Source organism: Anarhichas minor, unplaced genomic scaffold, assembly GCF_050575085.1.
Source record: "Anarhichas minor isolate MPS153535 unplaced genomic scaffold, ASM5057508v1 ptg000041l, whole genome shotgun sequence".
In the NCBI taxonomy this organism is placed as follows: domain Eukaryota; kingdom Metazoa; phylum Chordata; class Actinopteri; order Perciformes; family Anarhichadidae; genus Anarhichas; species Anarhichas minor.
Genome location: NW_027466487.1, coordinates 4,115,030 through 4,142,986, shown reverse-complemented (window position 1 = coordinate 4,142,986; position 27,957 = coordinate 4,115,030). Strand labels below are relative to the sequence as shown.

General features: G+C 43.5%; 2 protein-coding genes across 2 annotated transcripts; both read right to left on the bottom strand.

The window, feature by feature from the left end:
* Positions 1–109: 109 nt before the first annotated feature.
* chrnb2 (cholinergic receptor, nicotinic, beta 2) lies at positions 110–16,107 on the bottom strand. Its single transcript, XM_076109305.1, has 6 exons — positions 15,779–16,107; positions 8,096–8,241; positions 7,021–7,065; positions 4,723–4,832; positions 1,817–2,945; positions 110–354 (listed from the first exon to the last, which is right to left on the bottom strand). Exons 1-6 carry the CDS (start codon positions 15,834–15,836, stop codon positions 202–204), a joined length of 1,641 nt encoding a protein of 546 aa, XP_075965420.1. The 5' UTR covers positions 15,837–16,107; the 3' UTR covers positions 110–201.
* A 3,573-nt stretch (positions 16,108–19,680) lies between these two features.
* she (Src homology 2 domain containing E) lies at positions 19,681–27,733 on the bottom strand. The gene is made up of 6 exons (XM_076109165.1): positions 26,471–27,733; positions 25,786–25,912; positions 23,454–23,708; positions 22,868–23,219; positions 21,648–21,767; positions 19,681–20,864 (listed from the first exon to the last, which is right to left on the bottom strand). The coding sequence occupies exons 1-6, from the start codon at positions 26,885–26,887 to the stop codon at positions 20,672–20,674; spliced, it is 1,464 nt and encodes a 487-aa protein (XP_075965280.1). The 5' UTR covers positions 26,888–27,733; the 3' UTR covers positions 19,681–20,671.
* Positions 27,734–27,957: the final 224 nt, after the last annotated feature.

Sequence of the window (27,957 nt, the reverse complement as noted above, 5' to 3'; positions counted from 1 at the left end):
GTTTGTTCGTTGCAAAAACGTTACTATAAAGGTAATGGCCGTGATTACTGTTCAGTTCCAGTTCTTGTTTCCAGTTCAATAGACACAATAAAACCCAGAACTGCCCCCCCCCCCCCCCCCCCCCCCACCTCTGGCCCTTGTCCTGCTGTGCTGATTGGCCTGGGGAGCTGTCAGGTCAGCGTGTTCTCGTCCTGGGAATGGTCAGCCTGGCGAGCTGGTGATGGTCTTGACTGTGTAATTCTGGAAAAGTGGCTGCATGAACATGCCCAGGGTGCCGGACACGCACACAAACACAAAGATCCACAGGAAGAGGCGATCGATCACCATCGCAACGTACTTCCAGTCCTCGCTCACCTGTGTGTGGGGAGAGACAAAAGGGGATTCAGGACAGGTTGAAGAGTCAGATTAAGGTGAGCAGAATCACATCGCTCATCGTCGTTCCCTCTCTAACTACCCTCCTGCCTTTCCCTATGCAGCGGGTTAATGGAGGTGAGGGGTTAATGTGAGCGGAGACTCGTTCTGCCACACAGCTCTGATGAGGTCCGACACGGGTCGAGGAGGAGGGGGAGGACGTAAGAGATGAGAGACAGTGATGGAGGGCAGAGAAACAGAGGGGTGTGCTCACACTGTAACCCCTGCACTGGCGACCTGGGGGAGGGGGAGGGCATGCACTGGGCCAGGATTGTGGTCGGTATGGCAACGTGATGGTTACTATGTCTACGATGGACAGAATTACAGAGGATTGTTGATTCCCGTGTCGGTTTCTTTCATTCCAGGAGAGAAGGCTCTCCTAAGAGGAAAAGCGATAAAAAATGCCTCCCTCTCTCCGCCGTCTTGGTTCCCCTATTCCAGCACTTCTCCAGTTGTACTCCTTCTCTATGCACACGTCATGCCGCTGCTATAATTACTTGTCTTTGTTGAATATTCAGAGAGCTATGATTGCGTCACCAGATCTGTCTCCATATGCTCTGGTGTAGTCCCCCATGCGTTTTAAATGGCAGCGCTAAACGGGACTGCTGGCACTGAGAGGACAGACCTGGGCAGCTCATGATGCCTTTTATGGTTAGTAACATATGCACAGAATAAGACGATTTATGCTATGACAAGATAACTATTTATTTTAATATGGATGTATTGGTATTAAAGTGTGTGTTGGCAAGACATTGCAGAGCAGTAAACTGCAGCAATAAAGGAGTTATTTGCATCAGCATCACTTTGCCTTTTTGTGTTTAATTTAAAGAATCTATTTAGCAATATAATTTAATGTGTTAAGTTATTTAAGCTTATATTCACTGGGTGCAGAGCAAAAAGCTGTAAACAAAAGAATAGTATCACGTTATAAAGTTGATTTAGTGGACGTGTAGCTAACAGGTGCCTGTTTACGCAGTCATAGAATCTAAATATCTGGCTAGCGGCTACCTGACGATTTCTCTGCTGTGTTTTGGTTTCTACCTCACCAGAAATCTCTGTCTCTTTAGCTGCTGAGTGCTCCACTGTGTTCACCAGCTAGACACTAACTGTGTCTGTCAGTTGTCTGGTGCTGGGCAGGTAGCATGAATAGGTTAATCAGCATTTTTTAAGATATTCATTCGAGCAGCTTTAAGTGAACAAAACTTTGATAAAAAAGTACTGTAATATTTGCTTTTATCTGTCATCTCTAGTAAACTGGATCTGTAGTATCTATACTCATTATCACAAAATGTTTATTTGGAAAATGAATATCAGTCATTCCTAATATCACTGTCACTCTAAAAAGTCCAGTCAGGCTGTGATATGACTATAATGGTGTGAACATTCAGATAATATATATACTTACACTCTGATCATCATCCTCACTCTTCATGTGGTTGGCGATGAAGCGAACTCCTTCCACCGCCTCATCAAAGCCCGGACAGGCTTGAGCCAGCAGGGCCTGAGTCAAAGCAGGACCTCCTGCTGCTTGCTTCCCCCGTGGCAGGTTTCCAGAGCCCCCTTCCCGGCCCTCCCTCACCCTGTTCAGACCATCCGTGGACCCCCCACCCGCTCCTACCAGATCCCCTCCAAACTGTTTAACGGACGCCCGGTTCACATAGCAGGTACAAGGCTCATTGTCCTCCGTGCTGAACACCCCTGTGGACGTTCCCCCTCCATTCCCACCAGCGTTGCCCAGCCCGAGCCCCACCATCAAGGCCCCCGCCTCCCCGCTGCGCCCACCCTCCTTCTGCTCCTGGGCCCTCCTTCTCTGGCGCAGCCGCTGGCGCTCACAGCTGTTTCTGGGCTGGCGCATGCAGAGCAAGGCAGGAAGCTTGTTGAGGAACACCAGTTTAACCCAAGGGGGCATGGTGTGTGTGGTCGGCGAGCGGTGGTGTACGTTGAGCACACACACACTGGTGACGATGGAGAAAGTGACCAGGACCATAGTGAACATCAGGTACTTCCCCACGAGTGGGACGTCTAGTGACGTGGGGGGGACGATCTTTGAGATCAGCAGCAGGAACACAGTGAGAGCCAGCAGCACAGAGATGCAGAGCGTCATCTTCTCTCCACAGTCAGAGGGCAGGTAGAAGACCAGGATTGCCAGCGAGGTGATGAGCACACACGGGATGATGAGGTTGATGGTGTAAAAAAGGGGCTTCCTGCGAATGATGAAGTCGTACGTGATGTCCACGTAGGTGGGGTCGGCTGGGTTCTCGTTTCGTCTGCCTGGCAGGGCGATGATGTCCCACTCGCCGCTGGGCGTGAAGTCGTCCATGCTAGCCACGTCAGCACGGAGAACCAGATCGATCTCGTTGCGGTCATAGGTCCAGGAGCGGAAGCGCATCGTGCAGTTCTGCTGGTCAAAGGGGAAGTGCTTGACCTCGATCTTACAGGCCGACTTGTATATTGCCGGAGGCAACCAGAAGATACTGCCATCGTGGGAAACCACCGCGTTAGAGTAGAACGACACCTCGTACACCCCATCAGCACTGAGAGAGAGGAAGCGGGAGAGGAGAAAGATAAAAGAAATAAAGTGTCAGACACGAACAGAAACCTTTGTGTGATGATTTAATTAAAAATATATATTTTGTAAACAGAAAGTATAATGAGAGGCCATGTTTCCCTGAGTCTTATGAACAGTGGAACATGACGCATCTCTTTATGCAGTATGGGTTCATCAAAGAGCTCTAGGGCACACACACACACACACACACACACACACACACACACATGGGTGTGGAGGCTTTGAGGTGTCTCAGGGCAGCAGGTTCACACACCTGCTTCTTACAAACCCAAAGAACAGGATGAACCTGCAGTCTAGACAGAAAAAACAGCTCACAGGGCAGACTGGGTCGAGTTAAACAGCCTGAATTAGACACTTAAGTCAGAAGTCGGCTGACTACATTAAAGCTTTAGATTGAATTTCCATTTAACTCAAGCATTTGACAAGAGAACTAATTAATGACGGCTATTAATGTTGTGAGATGTGACATATGCAAAATAAAATGTCATCGTTTTTGACTGATTACACAATTGACCCACCTACCAAAGTGCACTCTCAGAAACAACGACTTTTCTGCTCTAATAGCGCTGTTCCCTCAGTTAATCCTGCTGTTTAGGTGCCTGACAGGAGTTCGGCGCAGTGAAGAGGACTGGGAGGATAGCGTGTCGACCTGGGGTTAGTGGGATTAGGAGGATCATTTCATCCAAAGTGCCTGGGATCTTTTAATCTTTAGTAAAGTAAGGACTGAGGCAGGGAAAGATGAGAAGGCCAGACAGATCACTGTTCTCTGATGAGCTGATTTACATACTGGAGGCTGACACTCAGTTTCCATAACATTAGACTAGTGGTCTGCACCCGTACCTCCCTCAGACATGCAAGCTAATTGGAGTTAAAGCCTAGCAAAGCCAGTTTCTGTTTTATATACGTGAAGAGTTTTGTGTTGTTTAATGCATGACAGTTAATTGCATTGAAGATGAAATTGAATAATTTTACATATATGTGATCTTGCATACATTTGCCATTTGGTTGATTTTGACCATGTCGCCCAGACCTACACTCGAGACTGGATTAACAGCAAAGCGTGCGATAGCCCATAGTCTTAAAACTTAATAAAAACTAGATGTTTGGTTTATATATTCCTAAGTAAATTGATGTTTAATTAAATCACCAAAACAAGTTGGTTTCTGTGTAACTGCACCTGATGGGAACTTGAAACTGGCCAGGTGCATTCACAATTTACTAAGGTACAGGTTAATCCAGGCCGAAGAATGACGAACTAAATTAAAATGCAAATACGGAGTTAGTTATCAAGCATCTCTGCATGCAACATCACACATTTTACAACAACATAAAAAGAAAGACGAATTTCCGGTTAACCGGTCGCATCTGCTGTACATGTACAGTCTCTAGTGTGCACATAGAGGACTCCATCTTTGAAGTGTCTCACGAGACTTGGAGATACTGTATAGTAATGTAGCATGAGCGATATGAGCAGATTACAGCGGACATATTCAGTCATATGTGGCGGAGCGTGCACGTGTTGCACAGTGAAACCTCTGCCATTTAATTGATGTTTTATCCAAAGTGACTTACAGGACAATGGTGGCAGCTGGCTCAAATCGCCGGGGAGTTCGCTTTAAAACATTAACAGTTCAATATGAGACTTGTATGTGCTCTTGTTGTGCATTTGTATGCCAGTGCATGCATCCATGAGCCTTGTGTGTCGTCAGAAGTGAGAGCAAGAGAGTGAGTGAGTGACTCACTTGTTGTAGAGCACCACGTCAGGCAGCCAGATGTGTTTTGAGGGCAGCCTGACCTTCAACATCCCATCAAACTCCTCAGGGACCCAAGTCAGACGATAGTCCTGCCACTCCTGAGGGGCCAATAAAAACAAAATGCTTAATCACTCGTGAGCCAAGCACACAGCGGCAAGAGAGGAGCAGTGAGGAGAAGGTCTGTCTGTCCGTCTTTGTGTCTGTCAGTCGGTGGTCAATATGACACATCACAAGCCTGGGGAACATCCTGTGCTGTGTCCCTCCATGCTTACATCACATGTTTATAAGCCACAGAGAGAGATTGAAGCGCTCATGTCAACCTAGACCAATCAGCAAGATTAAAATTGCTCAGGGGTGGAAGTATTATAAGTACGACCTCTAATCTAACAAAGTTGTTTTGTTACGTGTTGTATGTTTTGTGAATCGGTATTCTTACTTTTACTTTAGTTCTATTTATCACAAGTATTGCACTTCGCTACATTTCAAATCACATCCGTTACAGAGCAACAACAAAAGTTGCGTGAAAAAAGTCCTGATAAACTGAGAATGAAATTGAAGAAATAAGATAAACCGGCAGCTGCAACAGAGAAGAAGCTGCAGGTGTGTCTGCGGCCGCACGAGGGCAGAGCTCCGGGCCGTGGACACTACAAGCACAGTCCAATGTCAAAAAAGGGTAACTTATGGGGTGTCGTTAATTGGCATAATTGTACCTCGGGGTAGTAACAAAAACAATGTATCGACTGACCTTGCAAGCAGGCTTAGTGACACACCAACGATGTTCATCACCTGTATCCTAAGCTAACATGCTAAATGCTAACATGCTCATGGATCCTCCTCACTTCACTCCACTGAATAACTTTTACCTCCAGTAAGGTGTTTGAGGACTTTCTGCATTTTTTTTAAATTTTGTAGCCTAAATATGTTCTTTAATTTAACAGTAGTATCATGTATCATCACTCCGTCCCCCTTTTACGTAACCCAGTAACGCAGTAAGGCTGCTCCTATGAGTGTGCATGTGTGTGCATCAGCAAACCTCCTCACGTCCTCTGTGCAACCTTCTTTTAAAAGACTGCCTTGTCTTGTTCTGTACGCTGTGGGTCAGTCATTGACATTGCCGCATTGAAGCCTCTGTGACAGCAGTTCTGTCTGGCTCTTCTATGTTATGGCAATGTTGGAGCTGTAATGCTCATGTTAGGTCATCTGCAGTAACTGTGATGCACTGTGGTCATTACAGTTTGTCTTGGCTGAGGACAGCTGTCCTTGGCTCCCCTGCTTACCAGTTGCAAAGGATCCGTAGAGCACTGATGGTCATTCTACGCCTCGTTACATGTCGTAAATCTTGACTTGGTCAGGTGCAAGTGTGTGTTTGTGAATATAAAACACAAAAAAAAAAAACATGAAGCTATAAAACAATGTCATCAAAAATGCAGCATGCACTACAAAGTAGATCATATAGATCTAAATCAACCTCCAACTTGAACATACGTCTGTGTAATTTGTTCAAACACCTGCTCTTAAAAGCAAACACGTATGTTGATGATGTGTGTGAGTGACTGCATTTGTATACCTGATGTGTGTACATGTGTACACCTACATGTTCTACCATGTTAAAGGCCTCAGCTGTAAGCATACAAAGAACCAGCCATGTAGAAGCGTTTCACAGCTCAGTCAGAGTCACATTATTTACAGGGTGAGATTACGTTAGGTTTCATCCAAATCCACAAACTGCCAATTTCACCAGCTGACAAATAGGGGCTCAGCATTTGTGCAAAGGGATTTTGATATCACCAGTTATTTGTGATTTGGGTGTAAAAAAAAAAGAAGAAATCTCTGTCTGACACACCAGTCATGTCAGCTCTCAGGGCTGCTGCTCCACATGAGTAGAGGCAGGATCAGACTCTGCACATCAGCCATAACCAGTGAAACACACAGAACACAGGGATGCATCCGTCCCCTCCAGTAACTGGACCACTGCTCGTATATGGTCCACTGGTGGAATAACACTGTGGCCCATGATTATATAATGTTCATCAGCATGTTTATGTATTCTATTGTAGAGAGAGCATTACTTAGTGTCTGCATTTGTTACTACCATCCATGCCCCTTGTGGTGTGTGATAAACCTCCACTGACCTGGCAGTAACGTTTTGAAATCTCAGGTAAAACCATCCAAAATCAAATATTTTTCGCGACATTTTAATCTTTCTGTCGAAATGAATTCTTCTCTGTGTGGCAGAATGTTACGATGTTAGAACGGTCAGATGAGGAGAAGAGTGGGAAGACTCACCTGCGTTAGCCAGACATTGGTGGTCATCACCTGCTCTCTTTCATGCTGCAGAAATAGAAGACATGTATTGTAAATTACAAACTGTGATCAAACGGGTACCACAACACCTGTAACAAGCTAGGGGACGCGTGTGACAGATTTTTCAAAAGTGGCATTAAATGGATGCAGCAAAGTCAAAATATCCACATTTTAAGTCCCTATAGGCCGAGTTGCATCATGCAGCTTGGTTCTTGGTAAATACCCGTATTTCAAAATCTGAATCCCCAGTTTATATCGCTTTTTAGGAAAAAAAAGTCTTCAAACTCAAGCTGAAATAACCCTGATGACAACACGTATGTTAATTTCTCAGGTTTTAAAAAACTCCATAATCACAGAAGACTTCATACAACTGTTTGGCTGAGTGGCACTCAACATAATGAGGAAAACGATCTTCATGTGTAAAATCAGTGGAGTGGATCTTTAACTAACGTAAAGATGTACTGCAGTAATCATTTTCAGTGCAGCTTGTTTGCAGTGGTGGAAAGTACATTCACTCAAGTACTGTACTTACTGTAAGTACAATTCTGAAGTACTTTACTTCACTATAATTTTACTCTACTACATTTCAGAGGGTCACATTGTACTTTTTACTCCACTGCACTTATTTGACAGTTACTTATAATTACTTATAATTATAACAACCTAGTATTAATACAATTTATTGATGTAAAATACAGAATTTTTACTTAAGAAAATCTTTTTAAATTGCTGTATTGCTAAAGTACAAGATCTTAATACTCATCAGGCCTTGAGCCGAGGGCTAAATAAGACTGACATGAGATTTCCATAATTAGACAACTTCATTTTCTGCTGTAACCATGCTGACACATGAATACAAATCATGTTTTGCAGACTCAAGAAATCAGAAAGAACCGCATTAATCAGCATTACTGCAGTTTTTGCACCTCTCATATTCCTTCTATGTGTAAATAATCAGTTGGCATCTTTTTATATGAGTAACACAAAGGGGTGTCCTCATACTGTGAAAAGGTGCACTCAGAGTCAAACACACAAGCCCGGGCACATGCACACTCACCACGCTGATGAGCTGAGCCAACGACACCATCAGCTGCACGGTAACCAGCTCGGAGCCATTAGTCGCCGGACGGATCAGTTTGTTGTAGTGGGCGGGGTTTAAGAGATGCTCCACCAACCGCTCCTCTGTGTCTGCCCCGAGGCCGCCTGTAATGAGAACACATTATCATCATCCTCATCTGCCTCGATCATGAGACAAAAATGGTGCAGACATCTGTGTCTCTCTTGTCACATATTGGATGATGAGTCTAAATCATACAAGAGCAGGAAATCAGTGGTGCTGTTGAGTTTCTCTGTTTGGCCACTGCCCTCACTGCCAGCATTGAGAGTTGGCTATCCATGTGTATCAAGAATGCACAGCCTTTGAACCATGGCATTACTCATCACTGCCGGATGGAGCACGTCAGCACAGCTCGATACACATTTCTTTACAAGATCTGACATCACAAGAATGAGTCAACCAGTCTGAATGTCTCTATCGCTATCCTCTCTGTCTCTATCGCTCTCTCCGTGCCTCTTTTCTGTCTCCATCTATTCCCCTCTGCTGTGTTGCACTTCTTCCCAACTGCCAGTCTTTTGTAGCTTTGGGTTATTTTCACTCCGTCTCTCACTTCACTTCCCTGCCCCTGTCTTTCCCCACCTCCGTCCCTCCCCTCTGTCCACCATCCCTCCATCTGTAGGAGACCTTAGTCGTATCCGTGTGAGTGGTTGAGTTCGGGCTGTCACAACAGCACACACAGGAGGGGAGGTGTTTAACTGAGAGAAAAACAACTGTTCTGCACCTCGTCCTTCCTCCCTCTCCTCAGCTACTCACTCCCAGCCTCTCCGGCATCTCCTCGCTCCTGTGCTGCATCTTTTCACTCTCGCAATCCCCTCGCACGTTCCCCCTGAAGATAAACACAGGCTGCTTACTGTGACCTTGATACCTATAACATGTAAAAGCTGATGTGAGTAAATGATGTTACGTTTGAGATGATGAACCCTTTCATTTGTTAATGATGTTAACAAAACGAAGACTATAACAGAAAAATAACAGAACAATGAGAATAATCTAAATATTATAAAATAAAATACAAAGATTCAAACAAACCCCTGACTACTCATTCCACACCTTTTATTCTCTTCTTTGGGAATGCGTCATCTGCATTAAACTAACAAGAAAAGTCATTTTCTTTCTGTTTTATTTCAATGTCAATTGAATATATTTGGGGTTTGGACAAAGAAAGCAATTTAAAATTCTTTGTTTAGGACATTTTGATGAGCAATTTATAGACCAAATGGTTCATTGATTAATAAAAGAATCGCCCCATTAATCAACAATGAAAACAAAGGTTAGTTTCAGCTCTATCAATTCTACACACAACAAAGAGGAAAAAACTGATTATTTTTCATGGAGGGAAATACAATCAAACAGAAGAACAGGTACATCTGGGATGAAAAAAACAGCAACAGTGGGATTTGTTGCATTAGTGATGTAAAAATATGGAAATTTAAAATTGATATCAAAAAGCTTTAAACACACTAAACATACTCCACTTTTTTCACCATTTCCCACTGAAAATGCTTCTGAGCTCCTCTGACACTGTCCTCCCCCTCTACGTCCCCCCCTCCCTCTTGCCCTGTAGCACTGCTGTGTTCACTGAGCAGGAATGATAGCCTCTGTCTCTGGATCAATGAGGACTCTATTCCTTCCCCATAAACTAAACAGGCAATTCCTCGCTGCCACCTTATTTTTAATCTCCTGCTCCTCCCTGTGTCCCATCTTCTCCGTCTCATTTTCTTTTACACTTTCTCCGTCTTTCCATCATCCGAGCCGGCCCATATTTTCTCTTCACTCCCCTGACTGTCTGCCTCGCTCTCATCCTTCCATCCTTCCTGTTATCTCCATCTCTCTGTCGCTGACAGCCACTGTCCATTTATTGCCCCTTCTCTCGCTAATCCACCATCATCAATACACATCCTGTCAGCACATGTGTGTAGCACTCTGGTTGTTTATTGTGCACAGGCGCCGGTTTGCTGTTTATTTTTTCGTGTGCGTGTGTTTTTTTTGCGTGCACATATTCATGAGGGAAATAAACAATACTGTCTGTGCCTGAACCGTATGAGTAATGCATAATATTCCCAGAAGCCCAGGGCAATAACACTACCGGATGAGACAGGAAGCTAATACCGTTCACTTAAACAATGATGAAGCAGAAAAAGGCCTTCATTTCCATCCGTCATTCTCATAATGTAAAAGGTAGTTTCCTGCTCAAACTAACTAGATGACGTGTAAATTGTCAAAGTGATATTCAGTTATTTCTCTTTGTAAACACAGTTTATGAGAGGGGTTATATTTACTTTAAATCGTACCTTATATCAAGCATTTTGTAGCATCTGTGCACTTAAATCTATGGAAAAGAAAAATTGTATGCCGATTCCCCTCATCTGTGATATGATGAGTCGCTGCATGAGTAGTAATTATGAAAAGCTGCTCAGTCAAAGACCCCTGCAGATGACTAAAACAAAAACATAGTCCAAGGCCAAAATGATTCAGTTTATTGCAAGCAAAATATTGTGTTTCTTTCTCTGACGTTAGGATAATATTTAAAAAACTTGCCTAAAATGATTTCAGGTTTGATTTATGTTTTATATATAAACACAACTCTATTCTTTATTCCAGAATAAAACATCCCAAGCATTCGCATCCCATGCAAATCTGAATCAATATGCAAAAGGATTGTGCAGTCTTGTCTTACATATCCACTCTATGACTCTTCGTATTTTCTGCTTATTTTCACTAAAATATCTGCATGCATGCGCTCAGGATGAAAGTCTAGACTAATCATTTACGACACTGAGACAAATTATAGACCAAAACCGAGAGCTTTTCTGGTTTATTCTTATCTCAAGAACACGACTGATAAAAATATCTACACACTGCAGCCTGATCACTGCACAAACATGTTCATCCTCAGCACTTACTTATGCTTCTAAACAAAGACTGATCTCGCACCTTCATACGACACGCTGTCGTGCTAAAGGCCCCGCTGAGTGGTCGTAATGTTGACGGTAGCTCAGGTTGTATTCTGGTTGTTTTCCAGTTCAAATATTGCAAACTTAATGTGACACTATGAATATTTCAGCAGGGCTCCCCCATTAGACCCTGGAGCGAGGGAAGTTACACACCACGCACGCACACACACACACACACACACACACACACCTCTGTGACACAGCACAGGAACAGGCGGGATGGTGGCCATGTTCAGTGTTCGATTGCTTCCCATATACATCCGTTTCTCTTTCCTTGTTTTAAACAGCCACGGATCTCAGCATGCTGATCGACCTCACAAAGTGTGTAGGTCTTAGTCATGATTTTTGGAAAATCGCTGCGTGTACTAAAATCCATCCATCGTTAAACTGTACAGTGTTGTTTGCAGTTTACAAAGCCATTAGAGGCCACGCACGCTGTAAAGACAAATGTGGAGAAAATGAGGACGAAGAGAGAGCTCAGTTGAATTATCCTGCTCAGACTATTACAGTGATGATCTCTATTTACACAGCTCGCTCAAATGAGAAAAGGTTGGAGGGGAAGTAAGGTCGCTTTCTGCGCTGCGTTCTGCCAAAGAGGCTTTTTGGCTGCAGCGGGGATCTTTTATGCTGAAATATTCTTAAATCAATAATGGAGAGATCCATTGATCTACTAGCAACACCCAATTGGCACCGTAGTGCCCATAGGACTGAGATATTAATATTGATCCTCCATCCAACCGCAATATCGCAGCACTCCAAACACAAAGTCATCTCACTGTGGACTAACTGAGAGTGGAAGGAGCTTTACTGTCACCAAATCTGAGAAACTCCACAGTCAGGAAAAGTGTAGCCAGTGAAGTTAGTGCTGTCAAGTAAACATCTCAACGTTTACAGTGATGCTAAATATACAAAAGTGTTCTGTTTCATGTTACATCTTAGGTTTGAATATCAAATAGGTAGTCTAAGATTGGGGAAGGTGTTGAAGTGGTTTAGACTGCAGAAGAATATACAGCTGAAAAACTCAGAAGCTATGAAATCCTCATGGTTTTATTTGTATTACTTACAGCCCGAGGAGCTCAAGCTGTTTGACGACAGACGGTATGGTGTTGCATATTTCAGGGATTGCAATAAATACATCATTTGAACTGCATAATGCCTCTTATAACAAGCTATTATTTGAGCTATTATTTGGATACCGATAAATCCATATATGTTATCATCAGCAGGTCGAAGTCTGCTGCCTGTGAGTTATATATGCAAACATGCGGAGATAGGACAGCAATACATCCAGAACACATTTGGGCTTACGTCTTATCTTGCAGAAGTCTTGATCACAATCATAACAAACAAGCATTTCTTTTCCCGCTCTCTGCAGAAGTATTATTTATTATTGATAAGCATTCGTTTCTCTAGTTTTATTGCACTTTTAGATGTAAGATCACGTTTACAGTTTTACCTTTCATTCATGTTGTCACCGGATGAAGGTTTGCGTTATCTTGAATACACTTCTACACAATTCTACACACGCCTGCATCGGAGCAACCTAAGCACAACCTTGCCTCAATGTTAGTCAACCTTTTACTTTAAAAAAAATTAACTTAAATCAAAACTCTTAACTTTCCAAACGATTCTTATCTGCTTTTCTTCTCCACTGCTTAAATTTCTATTAAACCTCTGTGCTCTCCTTGTGCTTCCCCTCTAACCTCCAGGGCTGCACACTGCTGTGTGATGCTACTACTGCTGCACATTCATTCACACGAACACTCACACACTGAATCACACATGACAGCACACAGTCTTACACAGGGGATCACACACACACGTTCTCACAGTCACATGCAGGCCTCTGCTGAGTGACTTCTGTGCATTTCTTATCACAGATGCAGCCCCTGTATCCGCTGATCTGATCCTGTTGCTGCCGCGTGTTGAGAGTTGGTCCAAAGAGAGAAAATGAGGGAGAGCGAGATAAAGACAAAAAGTGACAGAAAGAGAGAGAGAGAGAGAGAGAGAGAGAGAGAGAGAATAGGATGGCTGCTGTAATGTGCAGGTCGAGATGCTGCAGAGATCAGTGGGCCGGAGCAGTGCAGCAGAAAAGTGATGACAGGCTAAACTGACTGTGCAGAACTTTCTCGACCGTAGCTGTGCCAAGGAAATGGTTATTTGATATTCACTGAGTGCATTCGTAAAGCAGAGGACAGAGATTATGGCGCATGCATAAACACACACGGTCGCACATGCAAAGAGGATGACTTGGCACCGTGTCAAACATCTGCTTTGAGATGCAGCTGATAAAAGTGTTGCTGCGAAATCAATCAAAGCACACACTACGTCCTTTAGTGATGAGACTGTCGCACACCGTGCTCCGTATCCAGTAACTCCTGCATCAGGTCAACTCAGCACCACAGAGCTGTTTATTATGCATGGCCTGCAGGGGAAATGACAAGAGACATCCTCCTCACACAAACAGGACGGCCACATCCTTGCGGCAGCGTCCGAGACAGGTGGTGAAATGTCCTTGAGCGCCCTTGAACAGCCACTGAATGCGAGACTCCTTTTGTGTGCAAGTCTGTGAATGTAAAACGTCTTATGTAAGAAAATAGTGTTGTGCGTATGGAGTTGTAAAGTTATGATTTTTGTCCCTTCTAATTCCATCACCACCAATATGAACAAATGGGAACTGTGTGTTGGTCTGAGTCTGTGCACATGTTGTCTTTTCTAAGTGCGTGTTTTACAATTACGTGTTTTTTTTCAGCCTCGTTGTAGGGAATCTCTAAAACGTGTGAGGGCCCAGGTGTGCGACTATGTGCTCATTCTTCAAACGCGTGTTTGCGTGTGGATTGTGTTTATAGTCTCTGAGGATGATGCAAATCAGGTTTTCTACCTTAAGGAGAGATTACTCATTAGTACTCCGCCACTTATGAAGCTCCTGAATGTGATATTTCATGTTGGTAGCATTTTCTAGTACACATACCTTTTGTTTGAAGTCAGGGAATGATCGACCGACAAAACCGAGTGCTCAGGGACACCGAATGTCATGCAGCAATTACAGAGCGGCTTCATAAACAAGATCAATCCTTGTCACAATCAATTAGTTAGCTATTAGTTAGTTCTATTTGTAGCTTTTATTTATTGTAATATTCTGTTTTTTTATATTTGCATTGTAATACAAAGAGACCCAATATTACTCCAGTACACTTTATATTTGTAATGTTTTGTATGTGCTATTGTGAGTACCCTATTTTTATCTGCTTTAATATTGTGCTGAACAGCGTTGCATAAAGCTCTCTTTAGGTGTGTGTGTGTATAGGTTTGTGTGTGTGTGTGTGTGTGTGTGTGTGTGTGACAAAAAGACTGCAAGTGTTTGTGTGCCAGAGAGAAAGCAGGAGCGTGTTGTCGCCATGGGTGATGATGATGATCAGTTAGTCAATGCAAGGCAGATGGCCAGGCATGTGTGAGTGGATGGAGGTGTGTGTGTGTGTGTGTGTGTGTGTGTGTGTGTGTGTGTGTGTGTGTGTGTGTGTGTGTGTGTGTGGTTATGTGTGCTGCTACACAGCCAGTGACAAACAGTCTTTTTGCTTGGAGGCACTAAGCTGGTCTCTGTCCTGTCACTACTATGGATTGGCTGAAAATATTACGGTGGCTGTAATTCAACCAATCAGCTGATGTGTTTTCCGCTGTGCTTCGGGCAAACCCTCACTGAGCAGGAATTAACACCAAATTAGAGCCAATTTCTGGAGGTAAAATATGTCCAAATACCCTAATGGCTTTACACTTAACACATACCTCATTTGCTCCTAATACACTGCAACAACAGTTTCGTAAATAAGACTCATCCACTCGGTGCATGTGCCCAATGAAGACAAAAACAGACCATTTATCTGTCCAAACACAGGCAGAAGGCTTTTCCTGCTGAATGACACATCATTTGTCCTTTGAAGACAGGATGTAGAAGTTGGTTTAGCTCAACGTGTCTCTCATTAACCTGCCCACTCAATGCAAGACCTCGGTGTTAATGAGAGAGAGAGGAGGGGGGTAAGTGGGTGATAACATAATTTCTTCCCCTCTCTCTCTCTCTGGTATATTTAGACTGAAAGAGATAACTGATGCAAAAAACAACATTGAAATGCTTTAAAACTTCTTCAGAATGTGCTGTATTCTATTTCATTTGTGTGGTATTTACCCCAACAATACATAGCAACTAATATTATTAAGACTAATAAGTCCATACAATAATATTATTGTGATACAATAATGAGCACATGGTGTTACTTTATAAAGTAAGGCCTCTAAACGCACTATATGTTGAGTACAACAGATTAAAGGATTTATTTTAGTTTGCAATCGGATAATGGTGTTAGCCATTGCATTTGTTTCTACATTGTGCGCATGTGATATAAGCAGTGGGCAATATTTATCCTCTTCATCATTCCGTCGCGCTCACTGCTATTATGAGAAAAATGGTGACACAGCAATGAAAGAGTCATTTTCTCCGCGTCTAACCTCTCCTCAGCCTCTCGCCACCCCTTTTGTTATCACACTCGCTCCCTCATTACTTTGAAGAAACCTGATCCTCCTGAATGCTCGAACTCGCGGTGGTTTTTGGCCCTATAAAGGTGACGATGCACACCAAAGCGCATCGATGGAGCCATTAGACGGACAAGTTACTCACCTCCCGCAATGGCGAGGACAGCAAGCAGCAGCAGCGGCAGCCAGCCGTCCATCATCATACGTGCGTCCGAGCGCGCTCCGAGCCCGAAAGGTGTTCACCGCGATGGAGAGGCCACCCGAAGCACACCCGCAGTGTTACTCCCCTCCTCCTCACGACCCAAAGCTCCCTTCACTCTCTACCTGGCATGGTGACGTCAGGGCTCTCCATCGGTCCGCACTTCTTCGCCCGAAAAAAAAAGGGAGAAAATGGAAATACCTCGGCGGGGCCAGGTACGCTCTGCGCTGGGTCGTGCGGTGCTGGCTGTCCGTGCTGAACACAGCTTCGCGATGCGTCGCGCTGGAGAGAGGCGGGGGCGGGGCGGGTTGCGCGCGGAGAGGAACGGGGGAGGCGGGAGGGGAGGAAGCGGCATACCTCAGAGGCCCCACAGCTCAGATAGCGATGCCAGTGTCTTCCCCGCACAAAGTCTCACATCACCATATAATATTCAGTGCTCTTAGGCACGTATAGTGTTTGTGGTGCCCGATAGTGACACTGTCAAACTTAATGACATCTCTCATCTGCATTATCTTTAATATAAGCCACAGGCCAAATTGTTGTGGCAGCAATATTTCATATCTTCTAGAATGTATCTTTCATCAATTAGGGAAATGTAGGCAACACATGATTGACATTTGCATGCAGGCCTTTACTCCATGCACTTTTCCTGAGAAAATAGATGAAACATATAATAAGAGTAAAACAAGCACGATTTGGACATGTAGTTGTAAATATGTATAAATAGATTTTGAGGTGTGAGTCTCCCTGCCCTAGTTTCTGTGTATATCTGATACACCTCGCATCTCTGCCCATTAAAATAACATCACACCACCTTTCTTTCTCCCTTAGCCTAATGTTATCAGTATTCTTTGAAAATGCTTCACCTTTTACATTCTGGAGGGGTATCTTGTCTTTTCTGTGTAACCTCTTCTTCTTTCTATTTTCCCCTTCCTGTCACTTATATTTGATTGAATGTCTCTTTTTGTTTTTTTCCATTCTAGGCAACTGAAGTGACCTCTAATCCACATTTACAAAGTCAAGCATGCAGGAGTTGGGTAGATGGGAAGGGAAGAAAGACCAGTAAGGAGTTAAGAAGGAGGGGTAGCCAGGTATAGACATGAGCTGTGACGATCATATAGAAGCTTGGGACTCGTTCTGGACTTTGTAACATACTTACGGGTCATCCTGAGAGTGCATGATGGTAACAAAAATATAACAATAGATTTGAATGATGAGGGGCGGAGGGAATGCAGCAAATGAAGCGGGGTACAGGAGGAGTTAAAAGAGCATGGGAGGCAGGGAGGGGTGTGGGGGGGAAGAGTAAACTAATAAACAGGAGTGCATAACAGGGAGGAGGTGGTTACCGTGGTGACTAAGAGAAACCAGAAAGCTCCAGGATGAAACAACCTGTTTCTCCTTAATTTTGTCTATTTTCATCACATACGCAGACAAAATACCTATGCGCAGCTGGCACACAACACACACACACACACATGCACTCATGCATAAATGCACACAATACACATGCACACAAATGTACATATGCATGCACAAACATGCAGCAAACTCCTCCACAGTAATGTCTTCCTCTTCTCATGCTATCTTTAAACACTCTTCCTCCCGCCCTCTCTGTACAGTCCTTTCCTTTCTCCCTCCCTACCTCTTCTTTGCAGTGAATGAGCTGACCTGACAGTGCTCCTCCTCTGCACTGAGTGCTGTGAGTCTCTCTGAATTATTTAAAAGCTGGGACCCCCACGAGTGCTTGTCTTCCCCTAACACCCCCTCACGCTCTCCCTCTCTCTCCTCTTCCCTCTGTCCCTTCCTATGTTGCTGTCATTCTGTCTTCTGCTGCTGCAATTACTTCCTGTGGTCCTGTCATGCGACACTTTGATTAACAACATAGAAATCTGATCTATGAATCACAGACTGATTAATGTAACACTACACAAAGTATAAGACATAATTACTTTCACATTGATTACATTTCCACTTTTTGCTTCACATTTCCTTGACAGCTGTGGTTACTTTTTTTTTTTTTTACAAAATCATGATGTACTGTTATAGATGAAGCAATCCAATGGGAGAACAAATTGTTAAAATTCCACCTCGATGTAACAGCAACAATTATCTATTAATGACAAAACAAAATAACAGACATTTTGCTGCATTACTTACTTCTGTATGTTTTTCTTATAATACTTCTGTAATTCCTTTTGAAGGCAACACTTTTATTTGTATTTTTATATTTTAGTTTTGCCACTATAACTAATACTTCATATATTTGTACCACTGATACTTTATAAGCTCATATTCAGAGTGCAGGGGACAGAAATAACTATCCGTTTTGCAATCAACACTTGAAATGATGAAGGCACTTGCAAATGACAGGCTAGTACAGAATGTAAAACATACTTTAGTGTAGGTGCAGGTGAGGCGATGAAAAATGGCCCAATGTGATGATGCAGTTTTCATACTGCAGATCCTGCAGTTTTTAAACGTTTTAGCAGGATCACTTTCTCAGCCAATAAAAGGAACACATAATCCTTCATGTAATAATTTAAAAAATCCCTAAAATATGAGACAGAGTTTCAAGCCTTTAACATTGTAGGCTAGATGGTTATAGAACCCAACATTCCCAAAAACAGAAGCTCTGCAAGAATCATGTGTCCAGCACCCCGGGCCTCTTGTTTGGTTTGACCTACTTTGTGATTTTAATTAAGAGAACATGGAGGACTAACCACAACAGATAACACGGATGGAAGGAAGGGTGATAGTTAGCGGTGTCTGCTGTTGTGTAACATTGCCGTTTGTGACACGCTGGGTACAGCAGGATGGCCAAGATTAGAGACGGCTCCTCAACCAGAGAGCCTCGGTGCAAGCTTATAGAAATCAGCATCTGCCCTCGAGCAAGGCATTTGTGCTGGAGTCGCCGCTGTGCTTGGAACCCTTGAGGAGGTGTCATATGATCAACAAAGTCAGTTTCATAAGACAGTAAGAGGAGTGTAGCCTATTACTACTTACTCAAGTATGGTACTGCTCTGACATTACATGTTGAGCTCTCCATTCACAAACCAAGCAGGCTATTCTGTGGGGGAGCTCATCGCTACTATGGCACTATGGCCACGGTTATTCATAGCTCTTTTTATATTGCAGCCTGTCTCTCCTCCCTCTTACTCTTCTTCTCTCCTCCCTCCCCTCGTTCCCTGTAGAGATGGCCCTACCTCACTCTAACTAATCACCATGGCAACCTGGTAATCCCTGAACAGAAAAATTCTGACTCTCTCTCACACACACACACACACTCACATAACAGGACTGCATGCACACATACATAAATGCACACATGGGTGTGCACACTGGCAGATTCACGCTTGCACGCGCGCGCGCACACACACACTCGAAGAGATACTCATGCATACCAATACACTGGTGTTTACTGGTTAGCCATATCTTACCGCAAACACATGCTTCCATGCATCATTGTGAGGATAAAGCTTCTCTCTGTTTTGTGAGAAGCTTCATGTGTGTGTTGGCGAGGATTTCCTGTAAATGCACCACCTTTCGGGGTTGTGTGAGTAAACTAGCTATCTGTGTGTGCACTATTCATGTATGCATTTTGTAGGTGTAGCAAACGTACGTGTGTTTGTCAGTGTTTATTGGCTACAAATAGGTGTGTGCGTGCAGGAGGTTGCATGTGTGTGTAACTGTAATTGATTTCACACTCAGGTCAGCGGTTTTACAGCTACAAGAGAAAAGCACACGGTGAATCTGTGTGCTCTGGTTAGCTTCTCATCTCTGTTTCAGTGCGTTTTTTTTTCTTGAACCCTGCTTTGACTTTGCTGCCGGCATGTCTATTAATAACACTGTTTGTCCACAGTTAATATGAATTTATTTTCCTTACTGAATAAAAGTCTTACAACAATAATTTACAACCCACATCATTGTGCGGTAGATGTAAAAAATTTGACAATATCCAACAATCACTTCATACACACATCATTTATGCAAACAGTAGATACATTTCAGGGTTACGTTTTCAGTTCATTCACAATAAAGTAAGATAGCTTTTTAATCACAGCCTCATTTAGATTACAGTGAAGGCACATGAATGGAAATTCACATATTTATTTTGCACACTTACACACACACTCAAACTATTTTGCTGACTACTGTAAAGTTATAAGACACCTCCCACTTCACTAGTTCTAAACGCCAAATCAATAAAGCTCTTTCTCTTGACAGACAGTGGTTGGCAAATGAGCCTGATTTTCAGGATAGATCTAATCAGATGTATTGACCTCACAGACGGAGCCTAACTGGTTTGGCATGGAGCTAATTCATCAGGCACCTCTGTCTAAGAGGAGATTACAAACCTCTCCACTTAAATCAGATATCCGCTTGGTTACAAGTGCAGGGCTTCATGTGCATTGTTTCAGGTATTATAGAAATCAACAATACTGCATGGCCAAAACAGCATCATGCCTGCAGGGCAGATGGACAAGAAAATGGGGCAAACAAAGACACCAGGCTGGGGAAGAAGGGATGGTTTTCCTGTAACTATGAATACATTCAGTAGGGTGTTTAGACTGGGAACAAATACTACTATAACAATGTCATCAATGGTTATTGTAATGTATGGCTTTGATCATTGCAGCGCATGTAAGAGATACAAACATATGAAATTAACAAGGTGGTACGCAGGACGATCCTAAGCAGCATATCTTTGGGTATGTGTGTGCACACATGTATTGACAAGTTAATGTGCGTGTCTGTGTGCATTTGTGCATACATGTGTAATACATGTATGCGCATGTGTATTTATGTCCCAGCGTGTTTGTTCGTCCTTTACGTATGTAATCAGTGCGGCCTGGCCACAGGATGCTGCAGGGTCATATGCTCTGCTCCAGTGAAGGGCAGTCTGTGCGTGCAGTAGTGGTGGACCAGCTCAGGGATGCTGGAGAAGACACAGCTACTCTGATCCAGTGTGAAGCCCAAACCCTTAACGCTCTTCGTCTGGGCCACAATGATGTGCACACAACTCTGACTGGTCCTAATGGAACAGGAGCAAAAATACACAAAATACAGATATATTGTCGACTGCAAGTAAAAGACACACAGCAAGAGTTACAGTTAAGAGTTATACGATGCTGATGAATGGAAACCTAATAATGTTGTATTTCTCTCTTATACTCTCTTATCTATCTCTCCCCAAATGAGGCTGTGCATTTTTACCAAGTTCAGTGGATGTGTAAATGGGGTTAATGATGTGGACTCGCAAATGAATGAGCAGCTTACAACAGATGTGCACTCAGGCGCATGCATACACGCGCGCACACACACACACACGTATGCACAATTGCACCACAGGATTTCAGCCTTTATCCAGAGAACCTGTTACTGGCACACTTATCAGTAGTGTCAGGTTTACAAATGACACATTCTCATGCATTAACGCCTCAGAGGTTTCCACCACAATGCCGGTTGCTGTTACACCTTAGTAATTCCTCAATCACTGTGGAGGCAAAGCCATTGGGCTCCGACCTAAATATATTGTGTACAGTATGAAACACACTGTAGAACACAAGATAAATGTTCCATGCCCATTTTTAAACAGAGCTCAAAGACGTGGCATTAGAAGAGGACATTTTAAAAATCAGAAAATCATATTTGATTTTCAAGCGCAAAGTCTCACTGTCACCTGAGATTATGATGCAGCAGTATAAAAGTTGACAAAAATGTATATGAATGAATATGTACATGTTGCACTATATAGCGTGCCATTACCGTGTTCAACAAACACGCTCAAATGAAATACACACATCCGTGAACTCACTTCAGAGCGATGGAGTACTTGCTGGTTCCTGATTCGCTGTCCCTCACCAGGAAGCTGGCTTCCCTGCAGCGCTGCAGCTGAGCTTCCGCCTGTTGCCGGCTCACACTGCCATGGTACCAGCTTGGAGAGACAACAGATCACTAACATATAGCGCAGCAACATATGGAGATAAGTCAGATGTCAAGAGAATGATAGGCGATGATGATGAGGTAGAGAAAAAAAGAGTAAGAGACTGACGGGAGGAACGAAATGACACCAACAGAGATTTACAGTCTCCATAAATCAGACCGACGTGTATATGGTGAGTTAACGGTATCTAGGGTCAACTTGAGAGGGCAAAGGGATACATAAAATGAACAAACTTAATTTACGTGGTTGTACAGAGTGTGGAGGGAGGCCTATTAGGACACAAGGTGGTGCTGACAGTGGCTACAGGCTAGAGCCATATATAACCAGACTGTATGTGGCCTTGATTCATGAAGGCAAAACACACTGGCATTCAGCCACAACATGAGAGGAACAACGGCTGGACACATGCTGGAACATGGTCTGAGCATGTCCCCCACATGACCCCACATCTGAAAAGAAAAGCCATACTTTCTGAGTTGAGGACAGAAGGTTTAGAGCTAAAATGAGTCTCTCTCTATTCCAGCCGTACCTCCCTCCAGCAGTTATGTTCAGCACCTTATCATGAGGGGAGAGCTCAAGGCCTGCTGCTGGCCAATGCTCCTACTGATAAAAAACAAATTTCACTTAAAAGTGTCTAATGTGCCAAGTGTAAAATATATGTGGTTTTGGCCAACACTATGGCAGCCTCTGTGGTATTTGACATTGTGAGTCACCAGATCGGGTGTGAAAGGAAATCTGCTACATTGCTTTACAACTTTTACGAAGGGAAATAGATTTTGAACCAAAACTGTGGAGGGTGCTGTTCTTTCAGAGTTTATCACAGCGATGGTTAAGATAAAGACAAAAAGAAAAGAAAGAAAAAAACGTGATGTCAGCATGGTGTCATAACGGTTTTACATACATTGATTTGTCTTGTTGCACATTGGGCTGGTGATGAACTAATAGGGCCGATATGTTGCCTGTTTCAGTCCAATAAAGTTTATGAGCTATAATTCAGCGTGCAAAAGCTTTCTTATTTTCCCTTACTAACATTTATAAAAGTCGTATCCACTCCTCCTTCCTCTGGATAAGTAAGTCTTCTCCCTCCTTACCTCTGCTTCTCCAGGGGCAGGCTGGGGTCCACTTTGACTGCCTCCCCATCCAATGGGGCACTGAGGGAGGTAGGAGACGGAGGGGAAAGTTTGTTGGGACTAGAAGAGGGTGAGAGGGGTGAGAGTTTTAGGGTGGGGAAAGAGGGAGATGGGGGCGAGAGAGGGGAGAGTTTGAGAATAGGAGAGGAGGGAAAGGAGGGAGAGGAAGAGGAGGATGGAGAAGATGGTACGAGTATTTTATGGTTCCAGTTCTTCTGCCTCAGGGTGTGCTGCTGCTGCTGCTGCTGCTGCTGGCGGGTGGAACTTGAACCGTTCTCTTTAGTGGGAGAACAATCCACTGCCTCGAACTGAGCTGAAGGAAGCAGGAGAGACAATATCAACCTTTCATAATATAGTTCTATTAAAGCATGCCAGAGCTACCAAAGTAAACACATCTCTGGAAACTGCTTCAGCAGGATTGTTTTGTTTCCTCTCTAAAGCAAACACAAAATTGTTGTGGCATTACTGAACAAATAAAACTCATGGCATCCTTCCTCCACACCCTAAACCCCCACCCTTCCCATCATCCCTCTCTCCCTTTCTCTACCTGACAGCGCTCTAACAATGTCCTCCTTTCTCCACTCCCAGGGCAGTTCATACTCTCCGGCGGGACGGACGTCAGACTCTGGCCGTGTGACAGGGATCCACACCCCCCCACTGTCGCCTTCCAGCCCGCCCTCATACGGTGTGTCGTAGATGTTTGGGGGCGTGGGTTTTCCCTCGTCCCCCTTCCCCTCCCTCTTGCCTCTGTCCAGCAGAACACACACTTTCAGGAGGTCTTTGGAGCCACGTCTACGGACCTCTGCAGCACAGGGATTCATGTGATTAGTAAATGGCATCAAGATGAATGAATATCACATACAGTACGTCATATTAGACAAACATTGTATCTCCCAAAGGACACTGTCATCTGCTCTTGTTAAGATGTATTCTTTCTCTCTTTTAGAATTCTTTTTTTAGCCCAAATTGGCTCCTCTGTGTTTTGATAGAATAACCACCAACCTGACAAAGAGCCTCTTTAGCCTCAAAACGTCATAAAGAAGACATTTTAATCAAAGCAGGTGACAGTGTGGCGAGTCCTTAGGGACGTAGAATTGACTGTTCTTTTGTTTTGGACTCAGCACTTAAACATGTGTGTGTGTGTTTTCTCACGGATTATAGACAAAGCAGTCATCAGCTCAATGTCCAATAACTATTTTTATTTTGTATTGTTTTATCCTCCTCTGTTTGAGTTGCCACACATCAACCAACCTCAAACAAATCTAAATTTATAATATGGCAAACGTACCTGCTTAATCTTTTCAAAACATATTCAGCTACATTCACACCATGATTCTGTAAAATAATCATGCATTGAGCTGGATCAACATGATAGTGAGCTCTTCCACAGTGTAACCTTTCATAACACACGCCTTGAAATGATGCACTCAGCTGCCGATTTATTAGATACACTTACCTTAAACTAATACAGTCTAATACAACGGTGCTGCAATATATCAAACATTCATGACGTTTGTTACGTTTAGTTTTTGTCGAAACTATTCAAGAGAGATGTTGATTCAACTTAATGATCATTTAGGAGGCTGTAGTTTGTGGTGCTGTTGGTCCTTGGTTATGCTGAGAGGTGTCTCTAATATTTTCTCTGCACTTATTGAAAAAAAAGTGGGGTGGACAAAATATTGAGAACATTATTTTAACCCTCATGAAAGCACAATTTATTGCTGAGAAGTTGTTGAATAACTACATTAGCTTTGGTAAGATGCACCTTATAAACTGACAACTGAGTATATTTTATAAAGAAAAACAAAAAAATCACCTAAATAAGTTTATAATCAGGCATGCACAGCATGCAAGCTTCCCAGTATTCATTTGCATGACGTTTCTGTCTCATATCCACAGAGATGAGTAACATTTGATGTAAATGTACGTGTATATCAGGTGGAGTAGAAAACTATACAACAGAAAAAGGAGAATGTCAAAACTGACACCTGTGCAAAAAATAAATAATACACTTTCTTAAGGCACATTTTTATTAATTGATAAAGTAGACTGGTTAGTTTGTCTATAAACTTAAACAGTGGTATGCTTATAAGAGAGTTGTATGTTTTTTTAGATTTTAGTATACGGTAAACAAAGTTTGTAGGCTAATACTTGTGTTTTTATGGGGCCAGCTGGATTCACCAAATCTGCCTGTCCAGTGTGATTTGATCTGTAAATTAAGTTTTGTTATGACATGTTGTTAAAGTTTAGGGGAATTTCACTTGTTGTGTTTCTTTACTGTCTGACAGGTAGCCTGAGTGTCTGCCCTATTGTGTGACCAAACAATGGAGCTACAGGAAGAAAAGGTCAACACAACTGCTGATTGGCTGGCTGACCAGGCCACTTCCTGGCTGCTGGGAAGTGATTGGGCGAGACCAGGGGGGGGGGGACCTGTAGGTTTTGCAGAGGGGTTGGGGGGTCTTTCGATTCTTTTCACACGTAAGGGATCATAAAGCATTTTGTGTATGTGTGTGGGGGGGGGGGGGGGGGGGCACTGGGGCCAACTTCCTATCAAGAGAATGGGGCAAAGGAAACAGAGGCAGGAGACAGGAAGCTGGAAGAGGAAGCTGCACCCATTGTCCCTGCAAAACACTGTTCCTATGACAACCACCAGCAGGGAGGGAAGTCAGCAAAGAGACTCGTCTAGTTTTACCCTACAAGTCCTTTTAAAACCCAGCTGTGTATTCCTTGGCTTTCGTGTCATATACATTACCAAAGATGATTATACCAAGAGTGTTGAGATATAAATACATGTATTTATGTTTTCTGCAGTCCAGATGATGCCACTTTGGCCCTTCCATAGTTGTTATTGCTGAGATGGATGATGATCCTAAACTCACCTGTGATGATGACCTGGGCGTCATAAGGCTCCATGTAGCCATCATTCACTCCTGCTCTCTCAGCCTCCCTCTGCTCCTTGGTTTTCTCTGCATCAAAAGGATCTGCGTAGTCCTCCAGGATAATCAGCTGCGAGAGGTAAAAGACTCGTCAGAAAGAACAATGCTGGGCTGCTTTCAGCATTCAGATGTTACAATTACTTGAAGACAACAGAGCTGGCAGGAGGAGAGGGATCTGATACTTTCATTGTGTGCGTGTGTGTGTGTGTGTGTGTGTGTGTGTGTGTGTGTGTGTGTTTGTGTGAGTGTGTTTAGTGTCCATGACTAAGTGACAAGGAGGGACAAGCAGAAAGAGTGCAAAGAGGTCAACACATTGTGTTTGGCTGTTTGATGTGACACAATGTAGTGAAACTGCATTGTGTTCTTTTGAGAGCATGGAAACTGAATACAGGGTTATGAACTGAGGTGGGGATGGGGAACACAAAGGCCAGCACTGACCTCAAGCCCACAGTGAAATCTTCATTTTTTTTGCACTGTACAGTATATTGACTTTTTATCTGCAAGCTGCTGCAACTGCTTCTGCCTGGTTTTGTTTGATTCTGAATAAATAGCAAAATAGCAAATAGCATGAAATATGAAGATGAATGGGGTTTGGATTAACTGTGTTTAATCTTATAAAGTTACTCACTGTTGTTTTGATGTCAGGCCTCCCTTTTTCGTTCTCGGGCTGCTTCTGTTCGCTTATCCCGTTGAGTTTGGGGGTCTTGTCTTGTTTATCCACCTTGATCATCCTGCTGATGTACGCTTGCGCCAAACTAGAGGTCCGAACATGACGGTTCTCATCTGACGTGCCAGTCTCGAGCTTGGAGTTTTTGCGACCTTTTCCAGGTGTGAGAGTATCCCAGACTGTCCCACCAGAACCAGCATTGTTACGACCCAATTCTGTAGCCGAATTTTTCCTATTTCTCCCTGCCAGTAAACCCCCTTTCAGGCTGTCACGAGAAAACGAGGGTTTGAGGCGAGTTTGTGGACCAGATTCAGAGGCCGAGCGGACCCGTTCATTTCCGTTCTTTAGGTTGGGGAAATCTCTGAACCATCTTGCCATGGCTGTCAAGGTATTAACACAGGCTTAAAAGTTAACAAACTGGTTGTCTTTTGTACGTACTTGCATTAGCTGCCCCACTGCAACTAACTTTGGACCGTGCGCGTCAGCTCCAACTTTACGCACAAATATTTTACGCACGCCTCGGTTGAAGTTAGGCTGAAATTACTGAAAAGTATTTCCTAATCGTAAAATTCAGTCAGCCTACTTCGTGGTGTTAAGCCGATTCCTTGCGTCTAAAACATTCCTTACAACGTCTGGTGCGTCTCGGAAGGCATTGGCCAGTGGCCCTGGTTGCTGGCACTCTGTACCTGCAGTGACAACTATCCCTGCAATTTGAAAAGTAGCCTCTGTAGAGCGTAAATGCGGAAGAACTCAAAGTTTTTCTTTGAACCCAGTAAAGTTCCCATTCCCGGAGCGTGAGATGATGTGTCCAGCCTGTCGAGGTGATGAGATGGAGAGGACAGTTGTGTGCACCGACTGTGGGATGTCACTGGAGACATGGGGAGGGGCTGTGTGTACGGGGCGGGGTAGGAGTTTTACTGTAAGCATTGCAATGGACAACTGAAAGCTCCAAACTTTAGTAGTAGTTGGCCCAACGACGGCAGATGCCTGGCAATAAGCAAAATGGGATCCAACATGTGAGTTTTGACACAATTTGAAAAAAAATGTTCCTTAAAGATTTCTTTTGTCTACAGTTGAGATTATATTGATTAGCCAAAATAGGTAGCAAAAACAATGGATTACAGACGACACTAAATATGCCACAAAATCTAAATTAAACCGAAATTCAATTATAAAATGATGACTCCAATTTCGGAGACATCATGAAAGATTGCACCATAAAAAACAAGCTAAACGGCCTCTTATAGCAACCCAACAACCACTTACATGAATGTAATATCTGTAAAGCAACAGTAGGACATTGCGTACTCCTTCAGCTGCAGTCCCACGTTATTGGAGGCCGTGCACTTGTAGCTAAGAGTTAGATATTTTTGTCAAGGGCCCTGGATGATGATGCTGAACCACCTACTGGTAGATAGTTGCGCCATCTACTGGTAAATTAGAGACAA

What these genes read in the sequence shown, in the direction of transcription:
- she (XM_076109165.1), bottom strand. Translation starts at nt 26,887, where the DNA reads ATGGCAAGATGGTTCAGAGATTTCCCCAACCTAAAGAACGGAAATGAA. An exon ending in CGCCCAGGTCATCATCACAG is followed by an intron (nt 23,709 to 25,785) that starts GTGAGTTTAGGA and finishes CCTGTGCTGCAG; the next exon opens with AGGTCCGTAGACGTGGCTCC. An exon ending in AAGTACTCCATCGCTCTGAA is followed by an intron (nt 20,865 to 21,647) that starts GTGAGTTCACGG and finishes CTGTTCCATTAG; the next exon opens with GACCAGTCAGAGTTGTGTGC.
- chrnb2 (XM_076109305.1), bottom strand. Translation starts at nt 15,836, where the DNA reads ATGATGATGGACGGCTGGCTGCCGCTGCTGCTGCTTGCTGTCCTCGCC. An exon ending in CCAATGTCTGGCTAACGCAG is followed by an intron (nt 4,833 to 7,020) that starts GTGAGTCTTCCC and finishes TTGGCCCCTCAG; the next exon opens with GAGTGGCAGGACTATCGTCT. An exon ending in GACGTGGTGCTCTACAACAA is followed by an intron (nt 2,946 to 4,722) that starts GTGAGTCACTCA and finishes CCTCTCTCTCAG; the next exon opens with TGCTGATGGGGTGTACGAGG.